Raw genomic sequence first — 24,633 nt, 5'->3', positions numbered from 1 at the left:
TCAAATAATAAATCATCTCCATAAGTTTGTGTTTTCCTCGTATTTTTCATTTTTAATGGAGGAATTATCGAATAATAAATTGGAGTGGAATAAATAGAATAATTCTGAACCACATGAAGTCGGAACCCTGGGATCTCCAATATATAGGATTTATTAAATTATTACAGTCATTAAACGAGAATACACAATTTATGCATATACATATATATATTATATATATTCCATTACTGTCTATCTAATGCTCTCGTATATCTCCACCTATTACGATCCCTTTCCCCTCCAACAATTCAGATTTTTCTCTTAAAAAAAGAGGAATCACTCAACTCTTCATTTTTCAACATTCGAAAAATTCTCGTATTAATTCACGTGATGTTTTGTTTATTATCTACTCTCGTTGTTGAAATACAATAGATTCGTTATTTGTCCATCAGCTATTAACTCTCCACCGATAATCTCCAAGGGTATCAATTGTTTCAGATATCTGGAGATGAAATAATACTTTTATCCGGCTTCTAGTCATTCCATGATTTATTGTTCTGATTTCAGTCGTGAAGAGACGAAACACTATATCCAATCAAAAGTTAATCGATTTATTGAATAACTCGAAATGTAAAGGATTCATTTTCCATCGATGAAGTATTATTTCTCCTTTATATTGCGAGGTATTTATTTGAAAACTCTATCTAAATATTATTCCGACAATTTAATTTTCCGAGTCCTTTGGACTTTGGAGTTGAGTGAAACAACAGAGAAAAATAAATAGATTGTTTATTGCTCGACACTTTCCACGTCAATTCTTTATTTCCCTCAACCCCAGAGTAATCCAGTCATTAATTTTAGTCTCAATTTATTATTCACAAAAATGGAATTACGTAAAATTTACAATCTCTTCACAATTTCGGACACTCGCATTCGCACAAGCCCTCGTTCATTATTCAATCTCCTTCATTACTTCGAATTTTAAATATTAATTAGACATTTACAAATAGTGTTTAATCTTAAATTATTATATTACTTTCTAAATTCCATTTCGTTGCTGTGCAACATGCCCTCATTGATTAGTTTTCTATTCTCCCACGTTCTTTTTCCGTCCAAAGGTACAATTATCCTCAAACGAACAGTTTCAACTTTGGCAAGGTGACAGTTCAACTATTTTCGTGCTTTTTTTGTTTGTGATATCTGGTTTTCACTAGGAAATTAAAAAAATAGGCAACAGGAGAATGTCAAAGCATGTGATTTATTCCTGAATTAACTCTACGCTCGTGGATTGAATTTTAGTGACAGAATTCCGACATTAATCTCCTCGTTACTCGATTAATCCCCAAAATATTCTCCCTTTTGTTCACTTCATAACACGTGACTACTCGATACTCCAAATTCATCATCATTTTCCTTCTTGAGTATCTGAAAAGCACAGACAGTGTAAAATTTTCTGTGTTAAGCACAATATATCATAAAGACTGTCAAAAAATGAAAATAAATAAACTTGATTCCAATTGACTGTTCAAATGCCTCGATTAATCTCAGCCGATCATCAATTCCAATCGGAAAGTTCGTTTAACCAATGACTTTTGTATTTAAAAAATCTCCATAAACTCGAGGTAGAAAAACTTTAAATAAACGAAGGAAATAAACGCAGCGCAATTTCTCGTTTTTCCACTGCAATTAATTCTCCACAAATTTGTATAAATAACGGTAATATAAAAATCGACATTCAAAGCTTTTCTAGTTTAGTTGAAAAATTGTGATTTTTACATTTGTGCCACAACAAATGACAAAAAAAATTGTGCTATCTGTCGTTAGAAAATTTGTCACAATCGTGTAGTAAAATATTCTTACTCGTGCCTGCACGTACAAGTGCTGTGATCCCTTTGAAAAATGATATTAAAACTTGTCAGTAAATTAATAAGCGTAATCGGTCATCGATCGCATAAATAATGATAAAATGAAGGTGAAAAGGATGCTCTCATGGTTCAGTTTTTCTCTTTTTAATACCATCAGCACATTTATCGATAAAGCAGAGACACGGGAATTAATTTACAGCATTCGAAGACGGTGTCTTCGTCATCCTTGTGATTGATTCGTTCTCATTTTATTTCGCCTTTTTATTTTCTCCTGTGGGAACTGGAGAGAGCGCTTTTTTTTCGAATCAGGTGTTTCGTTATTTAGACGTTTGGACTTTCATTCTGCCCTAGGGAGATGAATCAGGCTCTTCTCCTCTGAGTCTCAGGCGGGCAAAATCCTCGAAAATTATGTCATCCTCGTGGTCATCTCTGGAATGTCAAGTGTAAATTTTTATTAACAAATTATTCAAAAGGGGATGGTATTCAAAAATCTCAGTTTCATAAATCCTGAATTCATTTGGAGGATCGAACAGTTTTAAATCCCAAACTTACGCATCCAATTGAATTAAATTCCCTTCGTTATTCACATGGGTATCGCCATTCTCGATCCTTTGTGTTGGGGCTGGTCTAGATGGCTGTTCCTCCTCCTCAGGCTTAGGATGCATCAGGATAAACGGTAATTCTGCAACGAGCTCACTAAAAAAAAAAACAGTGAATTTCATTCAACAATTAAATTTCCATTAAAAAAAATCACTGTCTTCTCAATCAAAAATCAATTACGACTATCATTTTAATTCCTGAATCTCTCATCATTGATCATTTTAATTTCATTAATCGGATAAATTAAATTTATTGGATGAATTAAAATTGAGATCTCCCGTTTCATTTTCTCCCGAAAAATATTTGGAATGGAGAATATGTTATTGGAGTGATATAAAAGTTTGGGAATGAAATAAAAATACACAGGATTGTCGAGTAGACAATAAATATCTGATAACACGGTTGTCCCGAGTAAAATGGGGACAAAGTTCCTGGACAAGTGGAGAGGAAAAAAAAATGGAAGTGATTGGAGCAAGTGTACTCACCCTCCCAGTGGACCCAGACAAAGTTTCACTTTGACTTTGTACTGAACAATGATGCCGAGGTTCTCCCTCTGCGATGGATCCGCAACGCTATTTCCAGAAAATTTCATTTTCTCCATTAATAACTCCATTCACAACATTCTTATAATTACCACTAAAAGCCATGCGGTTTACATCATTGATCCCATGGTCGAGTCAACTCAAGATATTTCAAAATTCTTTACAGATAAAAGTATAAATAAATCTACTTACTAAAAACCACAAAAAAAAAACGCACCACAAATTTTTCTCTCTTCGTTTTTTTTCTCAGTAATTTTTTTTAGTTATTAATAAATAACGGCATTCGGACAGTGAAACTTGATTTTATGTTCTTATTTTTATCCGGCAAAAGGGAAAAACAAATTGATAAGAAGATTAATCTCCTGATCTCTCAACCACGGGTACCACTTATCTACTTGAAATTACACTGAATTAAACAAAGGCATTAGACAAAAGCGAAGCAGTGCGATAAATAAATAATAATGATAATAAAAAGGAACGAGGAGTCATGCAGATGAGATAATCTAGAGAATTATGAGAATGAGTACCCCAGATAGGTTTCGTAAAATCAAATTTTCTACTCGAGTTTTCTGATTGTAAACTCTCAGTTAATTTATCGCTAGTCTCTTCATTGCCTCTTCGGTGGGTAATTATCTCGCTGAATGAAGTAATCAAACTGAATAATTATGGATTAAAATAGATAAACCTGTTTGACTAATGAATTGATTCAAAATGATCAATGGTTAACAAAAAATTGAATAAAAAACTCTAATCCCAGCGCATTAGCCTCGTGTAAATCGAGGCGTTGATAAATAATCGGGAGAATTGATTCGTAATTAATTCATGATATAATGAATAAAGCAAGTGAAACGGCATACCTAGTGATACTTTTATGTTCCTTTCGACCGACTGCAGAGCGATATAATAGTGTACCCGAAATATACTGTAACTTTAACTCGAAAAATTGGGGTTTTAATCATGAGAGATGAAGCGACGAGACGAATGAACTCGATTTTAATTTAAAAAATAAATAAATAATAAACAAATGCAGAGAAGAATTGATGGTGAATGACTCGTGAAAGGTGTAACACTGAAAATTAACGTCTGGTGATGATTTAGGATATCCGAAGGGCTGTAAATAACCACTTCATTATCATTATCTGTCGAATAAATTTTTCTCTTTAAAATTCCGCAATTCCTTGCGGATATCCTGCGAGCGGATACAAAAATATATTAAAAGAGAAGTGAGGGTACGGAGAAAAGATAAAAATTGTCAGAAAAATTGTCAAATGGCAGAAATATTCGACGTCCGAGTCATTGCAATTGGATTTACTTTTTTTTGGTTTTCAAGGAAATTTTGATTATTTTATGAGGCTTACAGGGTGCTGGACGCCAAATTGGTGTCCTCGTGTTTGAGCTGGCCATCAAGGGCAAGGGCCCATTTATCAGTGTTGTTGGCAAGCAGCGGTGTCAGCGTAAAAACTCTGCTCAGCGTGAAACCAGGACCGACTGTCGTACCCTCCCTATCACAGAACATTACGACAAATAGTCATAAATGTTTATTGCTTCGATAAAGGGAAAATAAATGTCTCGCAACGCCACGGATTATCGATATCGCAACGTAGAGTACGAGAGTAGAGTAAAATCCGGAGTTATTCACCCAAAAACAAAATATCCTGGACGACATCCCCTGGGCAAAATCCACCGAAAAAAATCTCCCGGGAAAATCTCCCAAAAAATCAAATTATTTCGTCTCTTCTTCATTTTGAGTCGTATAATCACCCGGTAGTAGTACGTCTGTGTAAATATTTATTCTCGCCGTTACAGTAGCTGTTGCACTTTTTTAACTCGTTGTATTTCATATCCGGGAGTAAGTACGTATTCTATTTGCGCTAGGAGAGGGCCTCTCGAGGTATTTTTTTCTCGACTTCTGATTCAATTGATCCGTTTGTTTTGTACATTATTATTTTTGGGGGATTTTCCCCGGGGGAATAACTCCTAGAATCAAATCAATTAATCAATCTTTAATTACATTTACGTAAGGAATGGTTCTTCCAGTTAATGAGAGCCGCCAATCGGAGAATTGAGAGGAATAAATCTTGAATCACTGGACACGAGAGAAATTCGATGTGATGGGGAAGAGGATCGATGGTCTGTCCTAAATTCGGGGTTCAACTTCCATCTGGAGCTGTTCTATTGATTATTTTACTGACGATTGTATCAATGGTCGAACGAGCTCACAATGTTCTCGTACCTTTCATTCGTCTAAAATTATTCGTTTTTGAATCCGTGAATTGTCGGTCGAAAAGACATCATCTCTTCCGTGAGATTTTTTAGACACTCGTCAATCATCCACTGGGGTATGCCAGGGGTTCAGTGCTGATTTGAATTAATAGATTAATAAAAATTGAAATTTCACGGAGAAAAATCGCTGTGAGAAATTGAATTGAAACTCCAAATCAATTACTTCGATTAAATTATTGAGAGACAATCCCATATGAAGCCACTTGGAATTGAATGGAGTGATATTTTTTCACAGTGAAAAACTCCGCAAATTAATACAAAAAAAAAAATCACCAACAAAAACCATTGAAAAACGCAAACCAAAAGAATAAAAAAAACACGCTGGTATAGAATGAGAAACCACCACCGCAATCCCACAGAACACAAAAAGGAAGTGAAAAAATTAATAAAAGGAACGCAGTGAGAAACAATGGAAAAATGGCAAAATAAAAAAGGACGTACACTACATTCCAATATAATTCCCAACACAAAAGCTAGAACCAAAATTCATTCCACAAAAAAAACCTGAGAAAATTCACATCTCATTCAAAACAGAGATAATTAACGAAAAAATAAGAACAAATTCCCCAGCCATTGCAATTCCTTTTACCAATTCTACATTCGGTGAACGATCGAATGGAGACATGAGACTGGAAATTTATTGAATAAACTTTAATGGTCAATTGTAAAAATTCACGTGAGAGACAATGCGAGTCATAATGGCAGTGACACAGATTCTTCATTCTCGGAAATAATGAAATAACTCCAGTTTAATGTCTCCATTTTTATCTCCTCAAACCGCTATTCCCCATAATTGGCGAAAATGCTTTTCCGTAATGGCTCACATGGTACTAGATGCTAGATTGGTGTCCTCATGTTTTAGCTGCCCATCTAGGGCGAGGCCACGCTTGTCCTTGTTGTCGGCAAGGGTTGGCGTTAGGGAATATACCCTGCTCAAGGTGAATCCTGGTGCTACCCCTATACTGTCAGGTGATATCATGTTCATTTTCGTATCTTCTCTGGGTATTTATCGTCGTGCAATTATCATAACTAATGAATTCTGCAGTGAAGGTTTAACCGTTTGGAATTTCCGGTCAAATATCTCCGAAATTGTCAGAGATATCGAAATAATCGTGAGAAGCTTTATCCTAGGTCGTTATTAGCTCCACAAAAATGGTCATAACCAAAAATTACGTTGAGCCGTTGGTTTCGGAGATATTTATCGTTTTAATAAATTACCACTTCAGTACAGAATTTTAGCTGAGTGTCTCTCATTTTTATTTAACAATACATAATAAATCCCTGATTAACTCCCACGATGATCAAACATTTGACCTTTACCGTCTCCAGTTCAGATAATTCATGGATTGACAGAGCCAATCATGTGGGCTCATTAAAGCTACGATGAACCTCTGATTACTCAGACCGAAAATTCGAAACCGTGATGTCATACGATGACGGTAAAGGTCAAGCATTTAAGGTACCGGAAATTCGTTGATGGGAATGATTCTGTGATAGAATACGGGGAATTTTCCCCTCGAAATCTCAAATATTTCCGACAAAAAAGAAACGAATTCCAAGTAATTGATTCGACGTGACCTGTAAAAAACGGAGCTGTGGACTCCAAAAAAAAAAAATGCGAATAGAAAATAATTTTTCATGGAAATGATACTCACTCGCTCTCGGCCTCGGCTACGATGCACTTGTACTGCGCTGTGGAGAACAAACAGATATCAGCGAATTGTCTCACTGATACTTTGATCTTCTTGACTGTTCTGTTGCTGTTGTTAGCGATGTGCACGTTAACAGCGATATTTTCACCGTGATGATAGAGCTCTTTATCAAGAGAAGCTTCCAAGTGTAATCTGCTAGGTGACATCATGAATTCTTTACTGACCTCCACCGACGGCTGCTCACCTTGTTTGGACGGGGCGTACATTATTTTACGAATAGCTAACTTCACCGACTTCCTACAAATAAAATTCCATTGGTCAGCATTCCAAATTATAATCCATCATTTCGAGATAATTCTAAAACTAGTCATTACTTTACACCATTTGTAATATTTCTGCAAGTAATATTAAAACATCCATAACAAATTGATATCAAATAAAAAAACATTATGAATATATCAGCTAAAGAATATATTTTCATTCGTATAATATATCACGCGAGAGTCAGGGGAATCGTAGTGAGAAATTGTTTTGATGTGATGTGATGTCTAAATGCAATTGTAAAAAATTATTCTCTGGACTAACGAAAGAAATTCATTCAGAGTCTAATGTATCTTCATAAAAAAATTATTCTTTGGAATAAATTACGTGAATGGATGAATTGATTTGAATTTCCCTGACTGCCCACTTGTGTATTAATTACTCACGAGTCCCGGCTCTGTGTTTTTCTAATAAACGGAATGATCTTTTAGTAAAATATTCTCCCTGTACATTCCGAGAGTGATAAATAATGGAGTTATTACCTTTTCTGCGGCTTATCATCCTGTGTATCCCCGACGAACGTCTTCAGCTCGTAATCCACTCCACAAGGCTTACCCATGTCACCAGGGGCTGGCTGGAGCGTCACCGAGGCAGGACAATGGGGTGGTAATTCAAAATAAAATGGATAAGCATTTTCCCCTAATTTTTTCAACAGTCTCTCCTGCAATTTTGTGAGTTGCCTGTGTGGCTGGGTACTTGGTACTGGATAAATTTGTTCAGCGGCTAGATAGAGGTCTTTTCTGAATGTCAGACCGAGTACATCAAGGTCTTCTCTGCCATACCTGAATGCCGCCAGGACGTGCCCGAATACTTTTTGGCCTTTGACGTAGTCAGGATCGATTAGAACTACGCCATCTGAAAATGATTGGATAAAAACCAATTTTTTATTCACTAATCGTTTAAATTCACGAGTTTTCTTCAGAGGATGTGCCTCAAAAATAAATCTAATAGCGAAAGATCCTCACCAATTGGATCTACATGTGTGATGTGATCGACAAAATCCCTCTTTCCGAGATAAACCGTCATCTTGCCATTGGGACTTGATTTCTTGAAAACCCTAGTCGGGGGACGTCTGCTGCAGTCTGAAGCATCTCCGTCCATGTTTTTTCTCTTGTATCCAACAATTTTACCTAGATCATTAGAGTTCCTCTCGTCCTCGGAGAAGTCCGACGTCGAGCACTCGGACTGAAAAATAAAAATAAATATAAAAATGTAACGACTAATAAATTCAATTCCTAAATATGACATTCAGAATGAAAAGTTCGATGGTAATTGAAAATCCGGGAAAACGAGGGGAGAGAATGAAATATATATTTTTCAAACTCAAACACTGGACTGATTGGCTAACGGGATTACGCTTGGAAACTTTATAACGAATACAGACATCCCCTGGCAGCCAAGCCTCATCTATACTTAATGAGACCATTTTGTGCCCACAGAACAGGGAGAAACTTTGATGGCAGTTGGCACGACACTTCAACGCAAATTCGAGTCCATTAAAACCGGACGTAATCAATTGCACGGATCCCCTTGAATAAAAAATTATCGCACCCGCAATTAATTTTTTTTCTGGAATTCACCCCTGACTTTCGTCACCCCCAATAAATCACGATGACAATTCCACCAAAAAGGTGAAAAGATGATGACAATTGTAATTATAATGAAAAAGAGATTATAAGAGAGGAACATCTAGACTTCAAATGTCAGGTGTAACCGGTTGTAGTTATTTAATCAGGCTGCAATTACTGTAATTTCTCAGCGAAAAAATGTTCGAAAATTCCAAAAAGGCGTAGAATATTTATTTGAATTCAATAGCATGTACGTCACGCCTCGTCACTCGCATTAATGCAACAGTTTGATGAATGCACAAAGGAGAAGTTGCGCAGTTATTATTTCTGAAAGAGAATTCCCGGTGGTATTCATGCTGCGCACTAGGGTAATGGCATCTGAATAATCACCTCAGCCATTCTCTGGATGTTTTACTGATTGAACGATCGATGGTATGAAAATTATTGTCGATTTTTCTTTCGGTTTTCCAGACTTTTTTTATTATTGAGATTTAATTGCCTCGATCGACTGTCACTGGGGAATCGTCAGACACTGACTGAACAAATTGACGGAACAAGTCTGTCAGTTTCAGGCTGGGCAGATGGTAATTCATCAGTGAGATGATATCCCATATAATAAATTTGTCGTTTGTCACCGCTGGTTTTATCGTATCGACAGTGTCACATGGTAAAAAATCAATGGCACGTTTTTATGAGAGATGATAAACACCAGGGGGATTTAATTCCTGGGTCAATTCATTATTTCAATTGAGTTAGACCCGTGTCATTGGTAATCACCAGCAATGAATAGTAATTTGGGGTAAATTAAATCAACCAATCTCAAATCTATTCATAATTATTTGAAAATTGATTCGAGAAATAAAATCTGTAATAATATGTATTAAAAATATTCAACCAATACATTTTTCATTAAAATTCAGATATTTATATCTATTTTATATTTATGAATAATTTCCTTCGATTTTCTTTCCCAAAAATAATTTTCAAATCGATGTAAAAAAATTCAAATAAATATGATAAAAGAAAAAATATTGTTTCTCATGAAAAAAAAAACAATCTCCATCAAAACGATAACTCATTATCCCGTAATTAATTTTCGTATCGAAGATAATTCACGGCAATGATCTACCGAATGAGCAACTAATTACCCGCCCCTCCACGGTTGAATTTAATTGGACACTCGAGTCGATTCGAAGAGAAACAAAATAACAAGACTATTCACTGAGAATATTTCTGAATAACTAGGTAATTCTACAAGTTTTCCTCGATTAAAAAATAAATTGCACTGAAAATTGCGAGTGATGGATAAATGGGAAAAAGGGGGAAAAAGGGGAAAAAGGGGGAAAAAGGGGGAAAAAGGGGGAAAAAGGGGGAAAAAGTTATCAGATCCAATGAGAGAGGGTGGGAGGTAATGGAGATATTGAGACCGATGTGAAACACCACGTGATTGCACTGGCATTTGGTACATATTGAATTTCAAGCATTGAGTTCCTGGCTCATGACGTCATTAGCTGCGGTTAATCAGTGGAGTCTTTGATACCGATATTAATATCTTATATTTTTCCATCAATTTTCCGCGAAGACATTCATTTAAAAAATGGGCATTTCACTTATTTTCCCTCGATTGAGATAGGATCAACGAGGTTGAAGGCATGTGTGCACACAAATCCAGAATTATTTCGACAAGAATAACTTAGCGTGAGTCAAGGCTGAATTCTACCCGAGTAAAATGGATATTCCTTGGGATTTCTCAAGATTCCGATCGAATTCAATTTCCCTATTAGATTCAAATTAAAAATATCGGATCCAATAAATAATTGATGAATAGATTTTTAATTGTGGATGTTATCATCGAGATGATTATGAGTTTAATAATTTTCGAGTGAACGTAGCATAAATGGAAAATTTACAAGCTAGAGATTCTGTGACAATTGGTCTATTTCGGTTGTGAGTGATGATGAGATTTTCACAACGAATGCTTTAAATATTTCATGTGAGTTGCTCGAGGGTAAATCCACATGTTTATTAAATAGCGATGAAGTTTTGGTGGTTGTAACGGATTAGCTTCCACCCAATTTCCAACCATTTGGCTCGACCGCAATCAGCTGATTGCTCTCCCCAAGGGCTAGCTAGATCAACGAGCGCAGATTTCATAATCAATGTCTCTAGTTACCCCATAAATGTGATAACCGTTTCAATCAAATCTCAGTCAAGCACAGAATGAGGGGTAGAATACAATATTCTGAAAGCCACGCGTCGATCAGCTCCCGATGAAGAGCTTCACCTAGCTCCGGAGAATCATACATTCCAATTTAATTGGTTGAACTGATTACTGAAGCTATTTAAAGCATTATTGTCCACTGGATCGTTGGATCTTGCTGGAAATCTGATTGTCGTTTCTCCAAAATCGTTCAGAAGTCGTCAGAAAAATCGGTGGAATAATGATTGCTATATTTGGGAGAATGATGGATTTTTGGTGGTGAATAATGGATTATTCGATGAGAATATGGTTTTATGGACTGAAGGACTCATGGGGAATGGAGATGAGTAGAATTTATCAGGAACTGAGCGTTATTTCCGGTCCATTGGGCGACTCCTTCTGCTTTCGCATTCCGGAGATCTTTCAGGTGGAGAAGAAAGCGATGATCATCATTTTCCTTTGAATTGCTTGGGACACCCTCTTGATTGATGGACTCCTTCACAAATGCGTTATCACATCGAGGGATCTCTCATGTTCTTGCCAATACTAGGCTTGAATCATCAGAATCTCCGATTCATTGCGCATCTGGTGCTTTCGAGTGCCTCATCAAACATTCATCGAAGAATGTGAATGGCATTCAGGGGAATTTAAAAGATGCAGAAGAAAAGTTTCTCCGCGTCAGAATAATTTTCCGGGGAAAACATTTTTGTCTTGCGAGCAAAAATGTAAATAGAAAATCTACATCAAAATTTTATGGATTCATAAATAATGTTCAGAGGATTATTCTGCAAACTTGATCCATAAAAATTCTTGGGCACAATAAAATTCATTGAATTCTGCCGAAGAATTAATCGTCAGTGGTGATAAAATACGATTTACTATTCAACTTCGACTGGTTTCAGGAGTCGATCCCTCGATTTTGTACTTATGCCAGATTTTCGTCATCTGGGCCTCATAAATTGGAGGCATAGGAAACTTTTTCCCTGGATTCCTTCATCTTTCGTCGCCCAGAGTAGCTGGGAATTCCTGTGATTGAGGGCCCGCGAAATATCGTGAATACAATCTATTTCACATGTCACCAGCTTTTGAATAATGCACAACGCCACTCGATTTAATGAGCAATACACATTGAAAATGGAAAAGCCCTGGGGCGATGAAAGTACCTCTGGGGGGAGAGAAATCCTGAAAGATAGGGAACAGATTGATAATCTGAATCTGTGCCAACAGATATTCCCTCCAATGCCAAATTTTCCATTTCGATTCTAATCGATTTGAGTCGATAAGAGTTCAAAATTGTTGTTCACTCTCAATAAATATTATTCAAAAGATTTATCTGTACACTTTAGCCATAAAAATTCTATTATTACTGTAATGACCCGAGTAAAAAAAAATTGTAATCAGAATATTTTTTCCAAATTTTCCCAAAATTTCTGGAAAACTTTTCAGAAAATTTTTCTATTGAAAAAAAAAATCGGGAAACAATTGTATTTTTGGGAAATGTTTTAAAAAATTTTTCAAAACCTTTCCGAAAAATAAAATTATTTTGTTTTTGGTTTTTTTTTGGTTCATAAAAAAAAATTCTGAAAAGTGCTCCAAAAATTTTTTGAAAATTTTTATTATTATTGTTATTTTTTTGTGGTAGGAAGGGGAAAATAAGTCGTGGGCCGAGCAGCGGAATGATGTAAAAATTGAAGAATCAAATTTACGGCGGAAAAGTGCACACGTTCTGCGGTCGATAATGATTTCATTACGCAAAAGATGACATCTCTCTCTCTCGGTACGGAGCTCATGTTCCAACGATAAAGTTAACTGGGCCGATAACCTTTAGTTGATAGAAAAAATTGAGTTTCGATGGAATTGGGTCACTCGGAAATTTACCATTGCGCAGTGCGAGTTTTCAGATCAAATTTTGCTGAAGGTCGATGCAAATTCCAAAGAAAAAAATCATTCCCCAATAAATCGATGAATCGTGTGAATTCTTTTGATTTTTCCAGCGATAGAATTTTTTTTTGGAAAGTATTATTCTCGACGCTGGAAATTCCGTGCAGTAAATTTCGATTAGTCTACCACTGGAACGAGGGAAATTTGCACTCTGGAGCGGATGTTATTCCAGGTCCGAAGAGAATTTCACCGAGATTCATACCTAGGGGTTTGCATTGCATGATTGATACCCCCGGCTGTCACAGTCGTGATTCATCACCTAAGTTACGTAACTGGATATTTATTTCGCGATAAAAAACCTCGGACCGTCACGAAAATGATATTACCCCGGGCGCAAGAATAACTATAAATACGTCGACGGATTGCCCTAGTCGAACGCATTAATAGATTTGTAATTATCAATTGCAATTTTAATTACGAAATCGAGAGATCGGAATTGAACATTTTCCTGCGATGTTTAACAGCGAATATCTCGCGAACCAGCAGTCGTAAAAATAGATATTAAAGTTCTTTCGAAAGCCCTTTTAATTCTGCAGGTCTGACATTTTTCTTTTTTACAATATCATTCTTCTCTCGGAAGATATTTATTTTTGAATATCGAAGTGGAAAAATTGATAATCTTCACGAAAATTGTCCATTTTCAGCGAAAAATTTGGGTGAAAAAATTTTCTGCGGTACAACAGAACGAAATTAATTAGAGTTACCGTAATTGCGTCAAATGAGGGACAAACAATTAAATAACAAATAGAATATGACACCATAAAATGGAAATTGCATCCGACCCAACTGGTCATTCCGAGTGAAGATGGAAAATTCAATGAATTTCAAATGAGGGAAAATATAATTATTCATCGAAATTATATCTCGGCGCAGAACGAGCAATTTACATAATTGTATTATTTTTCATTGTTCATCATCGAACCAGAACTTGAATCGCCATTTGATGGATATTTACATGCAAATGAATATCCACCGTCTCGTGAATAAACAATTTATAGAAAATAAAATCGTTGAAAAACCAAGAAAAAGGCATCTGATTATTCATGATTATCGATCTCCACCAGAAGCTCAAGACTCGCCCTCAATTATTAAAAAATTTTATTCAATAGAACAATCATTAAATATTTGAAAAACCACAATCGAATTTCCTACATAAAAATTTATCATGCCAATATTACAGTCAATAATTCGTTGGTATGTAAAATTATTGAATTCCATGAATGGATTTTTGTAGATATAGTTGGGGCGTAATTGAATAATCATTAGGAAAAATCCATGACATATTTCCATTGTCTGGACTGATGTAAATGATGAGCATCAACAAGGCAATAAGCCATTGGCAGCGATTGGTTTTAGCCGGGGGACAAGTGGACAATACTTGATCGGCCAATCACTCCTCTAAACGCGATGCAATTGCCGTAGTTCAACACTACAATGTTCAACTACTACCAACAAATAGTGATACAAGGGTGAAACTACCGGAAACTCGGGGGAAATCCTCGGTATCTCATCCAGAATCCCTCGAGGTCAACTCCATCTCCATCACCTCCAACTCCATCACCTCTTGTACGAGTTGACCACTTTTTTATGCTCTTTGGGGTTTCTAGTTTCACGGGGATTACGTCATTAAATTGCACTGATACTAGTAGACGAATTTCCCGACACTTGTTTCATTACACTGTCCGCAAATTACTTAAAGTTCAATTTGAAAAATTTATCTCACGGATTTTCACTGAAATTTTATTAATTCCAATCGAAATAATTGATATTTCCCTAAATATCGCTAATTATAAATTTTATTATAATAATTAATTGTGAATTAAAAACAATTATTTTTCAGCGGTACGAAATAGGTTAAAATGATATTCTTGAAATGGTAATTAAATTAAATTCATGACTTATTTTTTAAATTAAATCACAAATGTCCGAGTAGAATGAAATAATAATAACAATTTGATTGTTTTTATCGAATAAAGATTTGGTGAATTATTCGCTCGGTGCACATGCAGTTGAATAAAAATCCGGCAATTGAACATATTTATTTTTTATATCAATCGACAACATCCGAAGCTGAAAATGCAATAAGTTTTTTTACGATGGACAGATAAAAACAATTTTTATCCGTTTATTTACGTGTCATCAACGGAAAAACATACTCTCGAAAATCGAACTCAATTCCCTGGAGTGGAGATAAATTCAGTGACTGGAATAAAACGCGATATTTCAATTTTTACAGTGAAAGAATCAAAATATTTATTAACCTTTATTTATCATGAAATTTTTCATTTGCAACTGGAGTAAAATTAATCTCAACGTTTTCCTGACACGACAACCGGAATTTTCGATTTCAATTGTTCATTTATTATATAATAATGAACACTAACCATTAATTATTACTGCATATTCATTCTTGAATATCAAATATGATATAAAAAATCTGTAAACAAATTCTCTGGGTCTTTGATGAATAAAAATGTGGCGGCCGAAAGGCAATGAAAAAACATGTGGAATTTTTTCTCCATTTTTCTCCCTCAAAAGTTCAAAGAAAATACTGTGCAATATTTTCTCCTCACCCATAAAAATTCACAGTGAATTCCTCTCGAAACTCTGAAGCATCAACGAAATATATTGTCCCTTTACGATGTTGAAATTGAAAGAAGAAAAAAAATGAGCTGAAGGGTCTAGTACATAATGTGTATATGCATGTACGGAGGGGTTAGACAGTCTCTGTGCAACAGAAAATTACCTACGAGTACTTCCCCCTCCCCCTAACCCCTCACGGTACATACGCCGCATAAAAGTTTATTGTAAATGCACAGGGGACGAAAAAAACCGTAAAAATTACTTTATTTGTGGCGAACGCTTTTATTTCCACACCATAAACTACTGGCCATTTTTACAGACCATTTTCCATCGCCACCGCGAATTTTCCTAGTTAATTGCGGGAGTTATTTCAGCCTGCAAATGGGTATTTCCTCCTGCAATGATAATTGCTTCTTCATTTATTAATAATTCCGGAATTTTTGGATACGTAAAAAATTAACGCGCTGAGAAAAAAATGGAAATATTCAATTAATTCAGTTGGTGTTATAAATTTATGTATTTATGGAGATTGTTTAAAGAAATTGATGGAGGAAAAGGGCTGAAAGGTCGTACATGACGAATAAAGGAAAATAAAGTTAATTAATTTATTTACTTCTGTTCAATTTAAATAAATATGTTTCTTCGACGTGAGTAAATATTTTTCTCTGCGCGTTTTGTTTACGAATAATTTTCCTCCACCCACAGACGCATAATTGGGGGAATTAAATATTGAATAATTAATTCTCTGTTGGTTATTTATGGATTTATGAAGGGGCGGAAATAGAATAGACATGGGAGAATTAATCGGAATGGAGTGGAGGGGTCACTTGCTATTTCGAATAATGAAACATTCAGTCGCAGAAGTGAATTGTTTTCGAATGAATTATTCGCCTGAATCATTGGCTTTCACATAATTCATTACCCCGAGATGATATTTTCCTCCGATGATAAAGGAAAACCACATCCGGGAAAAATTCAAGACCAACCGAAATAATCCGGAATTTTTCTCCATTCGATTCTCCTGAAAGCTCATTCAATTCGTCTAATTCCTCGATTAATTCGAGATAGTCATGAGATTATGTTTCAAATCAGGAAAAACCGTGAAAATTATTTTTCAAGATTACGAATCAATTGGGAATTCAATGGAATTGAATATTTATAAATAAATCTTACTAGTAATCATCGCGGTGTAATTTCCGCAAATTTCTCTTTCAAAAAATGAATAGAAGTAATTGGAAAAAATTGACATAAATTGTGATACTTTAATGGATTCTCTCTGATGCATTCGATTACATTTACAATCGAGTTCAGCTCACGTACTTCCGGTGAAGAGCCCTGACGACTTCCGGCGGAGTCGTTCCGGTGACGCGGGTAACCCCAGGTGATCGACCCGATATCATCCGAGGAGAAATTCTCCTGGTGTTTCGAAATATGAAGAATAATTCCCTTTATCTATTTTATTTCACTATCCCATTGTACTAAAAAAATTTATAAAGACGAATTTATGGAAGAAGTTATGGAAATTACTGATTACAATTGTTAAATTAATTTGAATGTCATTTTATGAATAATTGCACAACTGTTTCTGATACAATGACAATTCGAAAAAGTACCTCAATTGTAATAAATCCCCAGAGTATAAATGTTGTCGTTGTTTTCCTGTTGGGAGTGGAAACTCAATTATCCACTGGGAATGTCTGTCATCAAGGAAAACCCCGGGTATTAATTAAACCCGTTGTTGCCCCTTTCTTTGTTATCACCCACATTGGGATACGTTTCATTTACTCATTAGATTTTCACCGGTTTGTGTCATTTCTTGAGACAACAATTGGAAATTATTTTAGAAAAAAAGAGACTAAAAAATACACTACCACTTAATAAATAATGGGCTTGAGGAGTAATTTGTAATTTGTGGGAGCGGCTTTCTGGGAAAAGCGTTTGAATTTCTGGTTATCAACCCGATCTTATCGGAATTATCTAATTCCTGTCGATGAAAAAAACTAATGAGCACTCGTACCAGCGAGAAACACCTGTTTCCAGCGATTATTTCTCACAATTCTATTCTCAATTATCGCATTAGGTAACTGTTACATTGAAAAAAAAAAGAAACAATTCAAGACAGAACAGACGATCGAACAATTTTTCAGCTTAATTTACTTTTCAAGGTAATGAAAAATATTCAGAATTAAATAGCTGTGAATTTTACGTAAATTCACTTCAATTTTTTCACTCCAAAATTCGTAGAAAGACGAGATAAATATTTCGCAAAATTGTGCCGGAAATATGAGCGAGGCATTCTCACCGAATATGAGAGACAAAAGGATGAAAAGAAATTCCTGAATTTTATGAGTCTGGAATTCCTAAAAACAAAGTAACGATAGATATTTGGCTCAGACGATGGGATCCCACGGTATTCGAGCATTTTCCCATGGATTTCGTGTAACCGGTTTCGAAAACATAGAGTGGTGCCTTTAATGCTTCAATAGGACTGTATAAAGAGGGCCATTCACCCCTCGCGATTCAAACGTTTCCCATTTTTTTTTATCCGATTCTAGATTTAAAAAAAGTCACACGAGGATTTTTCACTTGGAAAAACAGCAAAACTGCGGCTCATCCCCACGAACAAAAATCAGGCACAACAAAACGTCCCATTCTCTCATTCTATCAACTGGAAAAACTCAATTCTTGTAATTATTGTAATTCAATTTAATTAACGTATCAATTACAGTGAGTCTATCAAAAAATATATATTCTTCATTAATTCTCTCTATCAATTACGCGCCGAATAATAACTAAAAATAATAGAGTAATAAAACGATATCAATAATGATATTGTAATGATTGTTATTACATAAATATCATTTTTATATTACACTGTAACGCCTCAAGTGAATACGATTAAGCAATTAGCTCGAGGTACTATCAAGAGTTGAACAGGAAGTTCGGTTAATGATTCTACCGTTAATTTAATCCCTCAACGTCAATATTTGCCATTTCTCTGAATTTAGGAATGAGAATAAACGGCGAACTTGCACTATCCCAGTTATTCCCGGATTTGTCGGGGAAAGGTTAAGGGGATCAGAAAGCCAGGGAAAGTTTTCCTTGAAGAATAATGAGTAATTCACCCCAACTCTAACTACTTGCCCCAACAGTTTCCCAGTTATTCAAGAAAAATAAATTCTTTTATCCAAACTCGTGAGTCCAACTCAATTGTTTACGTCTCGCGATTAAATGGACCGGAATTTATAAGAAAATATAGATAATAATTAATTCAAATGCTATGACTGATGAATTATTCAGATTTCTACTATAACATGACGACATGTATTACTGAATTATTAAATTAAAAATAATAATCAATCGATTGTTAACCCTCGTATCCTCGAATTATTAAAAAATGCGTTAAAACGTAAGTTTGAAATTTTTGAAAAATATTGGAAAGTCGGTTAATTAGTTGACGAACTGTTACTTTGACAGTTGTAAAAAATAAATGAACGAGATTCGAGGACGAAACAAAGGAATTTAGGGAGAGTTAAATTCCAAGTGTTTAACAATTCCAGCATTTGTTTGGAAAAATATATTGATTTTCTGGATGACCCGAGAACAATAAAATTCTGATGGCAACGGTCTAGCCATATTTAAAGGGCATCCGAATGCAATTCCTCGATAGAAATTAATACCGGGATTCCAGTATGTCTGAACCCTGACATTTTCCCATATATCCGACAATGAAACAAAAAGTCATGTCTCACTGATGGATTGTTCCTATTCTCTGGAAAGCCACGTGAACAATGCCCTTTCCTCTGCAGTTTTTCTGCCACCACGAGTCGATTACGAATTCTAAGAAAATCCACCGATTATAAAAAAAACAGTCCAAACCTACAATATCTCCAATCGCTGAATTATTATTAATAATAATCATCAACCACATGAAAAATTCTCCGGCGAATTGGTCAATGGTACTTCACCGGAGTGAATTAACTGACAAAATGCAGAAATAAAAAATGTACTCACCCAGTGTTTCCTGGCGTCGTGTGGGCCCACACCCTTATCAAAAATTAAATAAAAAAGCACTCGGTTTGTCCTCCCCTTTTTGCGTTTGCCCACCGCCTATTCACTCGATCTCTCAATTCACTTGTTTGTTATTATGATTTTTTTTTTACTATTGTTTGTCTCCGTAATACGTAAATTTGTCGAAGATACGAGTCGTCAGAAACGCGGTCTGACTGTGATTACTGTAGAAATGCGTAGTACGTCATTTTCGGAGAATTCCAGCGCCGACGACGGACATACCGCCAACTGGAGTGTCGGCCGTCTGTCGGCCACCGATCGAATCTCCCGGTTGTCGCCATTTTTACCCCAGATTTTCGCCAGGCACACGACTGGCTCGTCCGAGTCGAGATATCGAAATATATCAAAACTTCTGACTCTCATAGGCCCATATGCGCCTTCCCCCTCCTCTCCATTTGATTTCCGCTATGAAAATTTGAGGCGGGAAATTGGAATTTCTTTCATCAACCGACGGATGATTTCCGATGTGTTCGTCTACTCGATGATTCTGGAGTAATCAAAAATACGGAAGAGTAAGAATTAAAAAGAGAAAAAATTCAGAAACCGGAGAGTTTTACCGTATTATCCAGAAATAATTTCATTCAGAATTTATCGTTTAAATTTACCGCCAGAATCTGACACAGTTTCTGTTAGTAACATATGGTTCAACAACACGTCATTCCTGGGGATATATTCTACATCTGATCGACACACTTTCTCCATTTGTTTTGACAGTAATTCATCATTCGAGTCATTGAAAAAAATCGAGAAAAAACAAATCAATGACGCCCGCCCCATCCTCGTGATTTCAACAATTGAAACCTCACGATTTCCACGTGATTTAGTTACAAATGGTGTCATAAAACAATCAGTAAGTGCTCCAAATAGACAATATAAAATAACACGATTCGTGTGCTCAAAGATAAATTTGCAATCCGTTTGTCTTTCAGATGGCAAACAATAATCCAGCCAATACCGAGGAGAGGGAAAAAGTTTGTACAATGGAGGAGAGAACAGAGTATTTTACTAAATTAGAAAAATGGTTGCAAGAGGCCTATGCATGGCAGACTGTGGCTGCTATGTTTCCATATTATTTGATGTCTGGACAAATTCTCCAACCGAATGGTAAATTTACAATAATTCATTCACCTCTCGAATTAATTATATTTTAGAAAACGTGTTGTTAATCTCAGGATCAAACTTCATACCTCAATTATCGACAAATACTGGAGTCCCAGGATTTCCAAGTGGATCATCAACACCAAACGATTCCACAAGACTACGAGACAGGAGAGACTCGAGACCTGGTCCCATATTAACACCGGAAGGTACACCATTTTTATCACTCTATTATTCATAATTAATCGAATGATAATTGCATCTCTGAATATTTCCGTCTTCATGTCTTCCACCTGATCTAATTACTCTGATATTTCTGTGTAGCTTATTGTCCATGTCTCTACATCTCATCTCGTGCTGTCTATCATTCATGTACTTGTGCCCATTTTCAGTAAAAAAGAACGAAGAGCTTGAAGTGAAAAAATGATTTTGCAGGAATTGAATACCGGATTCCACCAATTTGGAAGCGTTTTGTAGCTGAACTCATTGATTCAGTTATGTTGTTTTTGCTCAAGCTCATGATAACTTTCGTTGCACTGGATATTTTCGCTGCAATGTGAGTAATATTATATTTTCAAACCATGCCTGTCATCCCAATCTACATTCCTCCAATTTATTTCAGGAATATGGAGCCTTACAAATTGGATTTACTCCAAACAAGTCTCAGAATAGTTGATTACAAAATGGCAATGGAAGTTGCATCGAGGATATTAGTCTGGGAATTAATGCATCGCTTCATTGTTTGTATATTCGAGGTAAAAAAAATTCTCTATTTCACCGATTATTTTTACCTCCCATATTTTTCACTTCCTAGACAATAATTTTCAGGCCCTGTGGCTTCAGCATGGGATGCACGGTAGAATAGGGGGTGCAACCCCTGGAAAATCTGTGATGGGTCTGCGAGTGGTGCAGTGTCGAAATATAACACCAGTTAATCGTCCAGGGGATCCAGACGCCGTGATAGTGTCACCGGGCACTGACCTCGGTTTGCCTCTTGCCCTGGGCAGATCGATAGTTAAAAATTTAATAATGACATTTCTATTCCCAATCTGCTTCTCCCTATTTTCCTTCAGGTTCAATCGTACTGGCTACGATCTCGCCTGCTCATCAATCGTCGTGGAGGATCCCTACAGACAAAACAATCGCCCCTACCACCGCTGAAAATACTCCACCGAAATAAACAGTGGAGTGAGAACATGAGTTGCTCTTCTATTTCCACTCGTTTAAATTATTTACGAGATTGAAGTTATTAATCGAGTGATCCACTGGATGGATTACCAAGTGAAATAGGACGGATCAATCTTCCATGACCAGATATCCATTTCTAAAGTTAAAAATATTCTGCAGATGTACGTGATAATATCTGACAGATGAAGATACCAGCAGATATCGTCCTGGAGTTCAATACAACACACCAATTTCTTTTCCCTCTCGATCAATCCCCAGAGCCACATAATATTCTCACTCCATCTGCACAACTCTGATTAGAGTCTAAATAAAATTTTCTAATGTAACATAAGAGAAATCCTTTAAATGTGTACAAAACTATGGTGATACTGTATATAAGAGAGAAATATACGCAGAATCCTTCGATATTTTTCTGTTCATTCACCCACAATTATATGTTCAATGCTCATCATATTATGTACAAATAAATACATAAATCTATATATCCATTCGCATTACTGACTGGAAGGGAAAAACACGAGAGAAAAAAAATCTTTCGAACCGGATTTTAAAGTTTAAAATGACTCTAATGTTTATGAGCTCGCGGCGCCCTCGTGGCACCTCCAATATTTCCACGAACTACCAAAAATTGCGATTCTCACAGTAAACAAAAATATAAAGATGTAAATTGTGCAACGCCTTTGGTGGGGTACATTTAACATTTTGACAGGCGATGGCCTTAAAACATGTCATTATAGGTAAATAAATTAAATTGTCACGGATCATCTGAAGACGCGGGATACGTTATTTGTGTGGATATTCATATACTGAATTTATTATGTAATTTCTGTTATGCAGGCGGTGGAACCGGCTACATAGGCTCTGCACTGGCATTTGCATTGAGAGCTGAAGGAGCAAGTGTTAATATTATTTCCAGAAAGCCTAACGGGTCTCATCAAATTTCCTGGGTAATTACAATAGATTATACAGAGTCATGGCGAAGATGACGTGACGTGTTGTGTATGTCGTATTGTGTATGAAGTTAATTGTACAATTATGTCATGATTTTTTTATTTTTAAACGAATGATGAACGTTCTCTGAGTGGGGGAAATAAAGGGCTGTACAATAAATTGAATTCCCCCCTTTTAGAGACATTCTCAGGATTATTATTATTGTATTAAATTGCAGGATGATGTTAAAAAAAATGGCCTTCCCAAGGATACGACAGCTGTGATAAATGTGACTGGTCAGAATATCCTGGATCCTATTAAAAGATGGAACAAGGATTTTAAGGCAGAAGTCTGGGATAGTCGAGTTAACAGTACAAAGACTCTAGCAGAGGCAGTAAATAATTCTGGAGCTTCTGTATTCACAACGATTTCTGGAGTGGCTTATTACAAACCTAATGATAAGGAATGGACCGAGGATGATGCATGTGAAACGTATGATTATCTTTCAGGTAAAATTTTGATGGAATTTATTTAAACGATAGTCCAGTGGTTGAATGCAATTACTTACTCGCCTGCTTTCCTCCTAACAGAACTTTGCCATGAGTGGGAGGCAGCTGGAGAACTACCGAAGGACAGCCCATGCAGGAAAGTGACGGTTCGTTCTGGAGTTGTTTTGGGAAGAACTGGAGGAATGATTCAACAGGCTTTTATCCCATTTTTTTTGGGCCTTGGCGGACCAATAGGGAAGGGCACTCAACCTATGCCTTGGGTGCACATTGGGGATTTGGTGAATTTATTCAAATTTTCTGTGGAAAATGAGAAAGTCACTGGAATATTGAATGGAGTTGCACCTGAGGTGATGGTGTTTATAATTTCTCAATATGTCGTTGACTTTGATAATACAATAATTTATACAATTAATAATAATTAATAATTAATAATAATTTATACAATAATTTTTAAAATTTTATATCATTCAGATAATTACGAATAAAGAGTTTACCACGACATTTGCAAAAGCTCTTGGACGACCGGCGGTGATTCCTCTCCCAGAATTTGTCGTGAATGGTATTTTCAGTGAAGAACGAGCAAAGGTAGGTCCGAAGAACAATTCAATAAAATGGCATTCGTGTAATTTTTTATTCTCTGTTTAGATTGTCTTGGAGGGGCAGAAAGTGAAGCCAAAACGAGTTTTGGAGTATGGGTTTCAGTACAAATACCCAACAATTGCAAAAGCCTGCGAGCAATTTGCAGTTCTCTCACCAAAAACAGCTTATTAAACCCCAAATCTTATAATCATTGATAGAATAAGATAGAATTCCTATTTTGTACGACTAGTAATTGTCTCCATTCCCAAAAATTTCTTTTCGAGTGCAGAAGTCATGGGAATTCGTGAATAAATTCCTGTGCATTCTTGAATTATTGCATAACTAAAATGTGATGATTAATTCCATTAAAAATTCCACCTTCGCTTACAAAATAGTCGCAAGATAATCTGTAATAAAATAGTGTCCGCTTGTCGATTGAAAAATTTTATTTCGAATGAGAGAATAAAATCCAAAGACGACTGACTAAAGTAGAGACTCAGTTCTGGGGGTTTGAGTGACCCCAGCGGCATCGTAGTACTATACCCCAAGAGAGGGAGGGCGCCAGACGCAATGCTGGGGTGTAAGGTATGATGGAAGGAGGTGTTGCCAAGCTTTGATGTCGCCGACACCAAAACAGAGGACAAGTACCTTCAGACGTCGTACGTAGCGCTGTATAACGCCTTCTCCTCATGCGCGTTTCATCCCCACAATTCATCGATTTCTG

The 24,633-nt window shown here is 36.1% G+C and overlaps 3 protein-coding genes across 6 annotated transcripts; 2 read left to right on the top strand and 1 right to left on the bottom strand.

Moving 5' to 3' along the window:
• Positions 1-135: 135 nt before the first annotated feature.
• On the bottom strand, positions 136-19,848 carry krz (beta-arrestin protein kurtz). Of its 4 annotated transcripts, none has more exons than XM_011302777.1 (9): positions 19,549-19,848; positions 8,208-8,427; positions 7,725-8,097; positions 6,925-7,218; positions 6,094-6,231; positions 4,345-4,488; positions 2,930-3,016; positions 2,397-2,540; positions 136-2,273 (listed from the first exon to the last, which is right to left on the bottom strand). In XM_011302777.1, exons 2-9 carry the CDS (start codon positions 8,341-8,343, stop codon positions 2,192-2,194), a joined length of 1,398 nt encoding a protein of 465 aa, XP_011301079.1. In that variant the 5' UTR covers positions 8,344-8,427; positions 19,549-19,848; the 3' UTR covers positions 136-2,191. The 4 variants fall into 4 exon arrangements, with proteins under 4 accessions (XP_011301079.1, XP_011301078.1, XP_011301080.1 ...); XM_011302776.1 differs by lacking the exon at positions 19,549-19,848 and adding an exon at positions 9,201-9,334; XM_011302778.1 differs by lacking the exons at positions 6,094-6,231; positions 19,549-19,848 and adding an exon at positions 9,201-9,334.
• A 429-nt stretch (positions 19,849-20,277) lies between these two features.
• LOC105265336 (protein FAM8A1) lies at positions 20,278-22,296 on the top strand. Its single transcript, XM_011302775.1, has 6 exons — positions 20,278-20,455; positions 20,535-20,709; positions 20,778-20,912; positions 21,139-21,259; positions 21,326-21,458; positions 21,532-22,296. The coding sequence occupies exons 2-6, from the start codon at positions 20,535-20,537 to the stop codon at positions 21,862-21,864; spliced, it is 897 nt and encodes a 298-aa protein (XP_011301077.1). The 5' UTR covers positions 20,278-20,455; the 3' UTR covers positions 21,865-22,296.
• A 191-nt stretch (positions 22,297-22,487) lies between these two features.
• LOC105265335 (epimerase family protein SDR39U1) lies at positions 22,488-24,342 on the top strand. Its single transcript, XM_011302774.1, has 6 exons — positions 22,488-22,628; positions 22,729-22,838; positions 23,060-23,330; positions 23,412-23,677; positions 23,802-23,915; positions 23,976-24,342. The coding sequence occupies exons 1-6, from the start codon at positions 22,604-22,606 to the stop codon at positions 24,099-24,101; spliced, it is 912 nt and encodes a 303-aa protein (XP_011301076.1). The 5' UTR covers positions 22,488-22,603; the 3' UTR covers positions 24,102-24,342.
• Positions 24,343-24,633: the final 291 nt, after the last annotated feature.

The sequence above is a fragment of the Fopius arisanus genome, unplaced genomic scaffold (assembly GCF_000806365.1).
Source record: "Fopius arisanus strain USDA-PBARC FA_bdor unplaced genomic scaffold, ASM80636v1 scaffold00029, whole genome shotgun sequence".
NCBI lineage: Eukaryota > Metazoa > Arthropoda > Insecta > Hymenoptera > Braconidae > Fopius > Fopius arisanus.
Note: the sequence above shows the minus strand (reverse complement) of the source record. Positions and strands in the feature narration are given on the sequence as shown.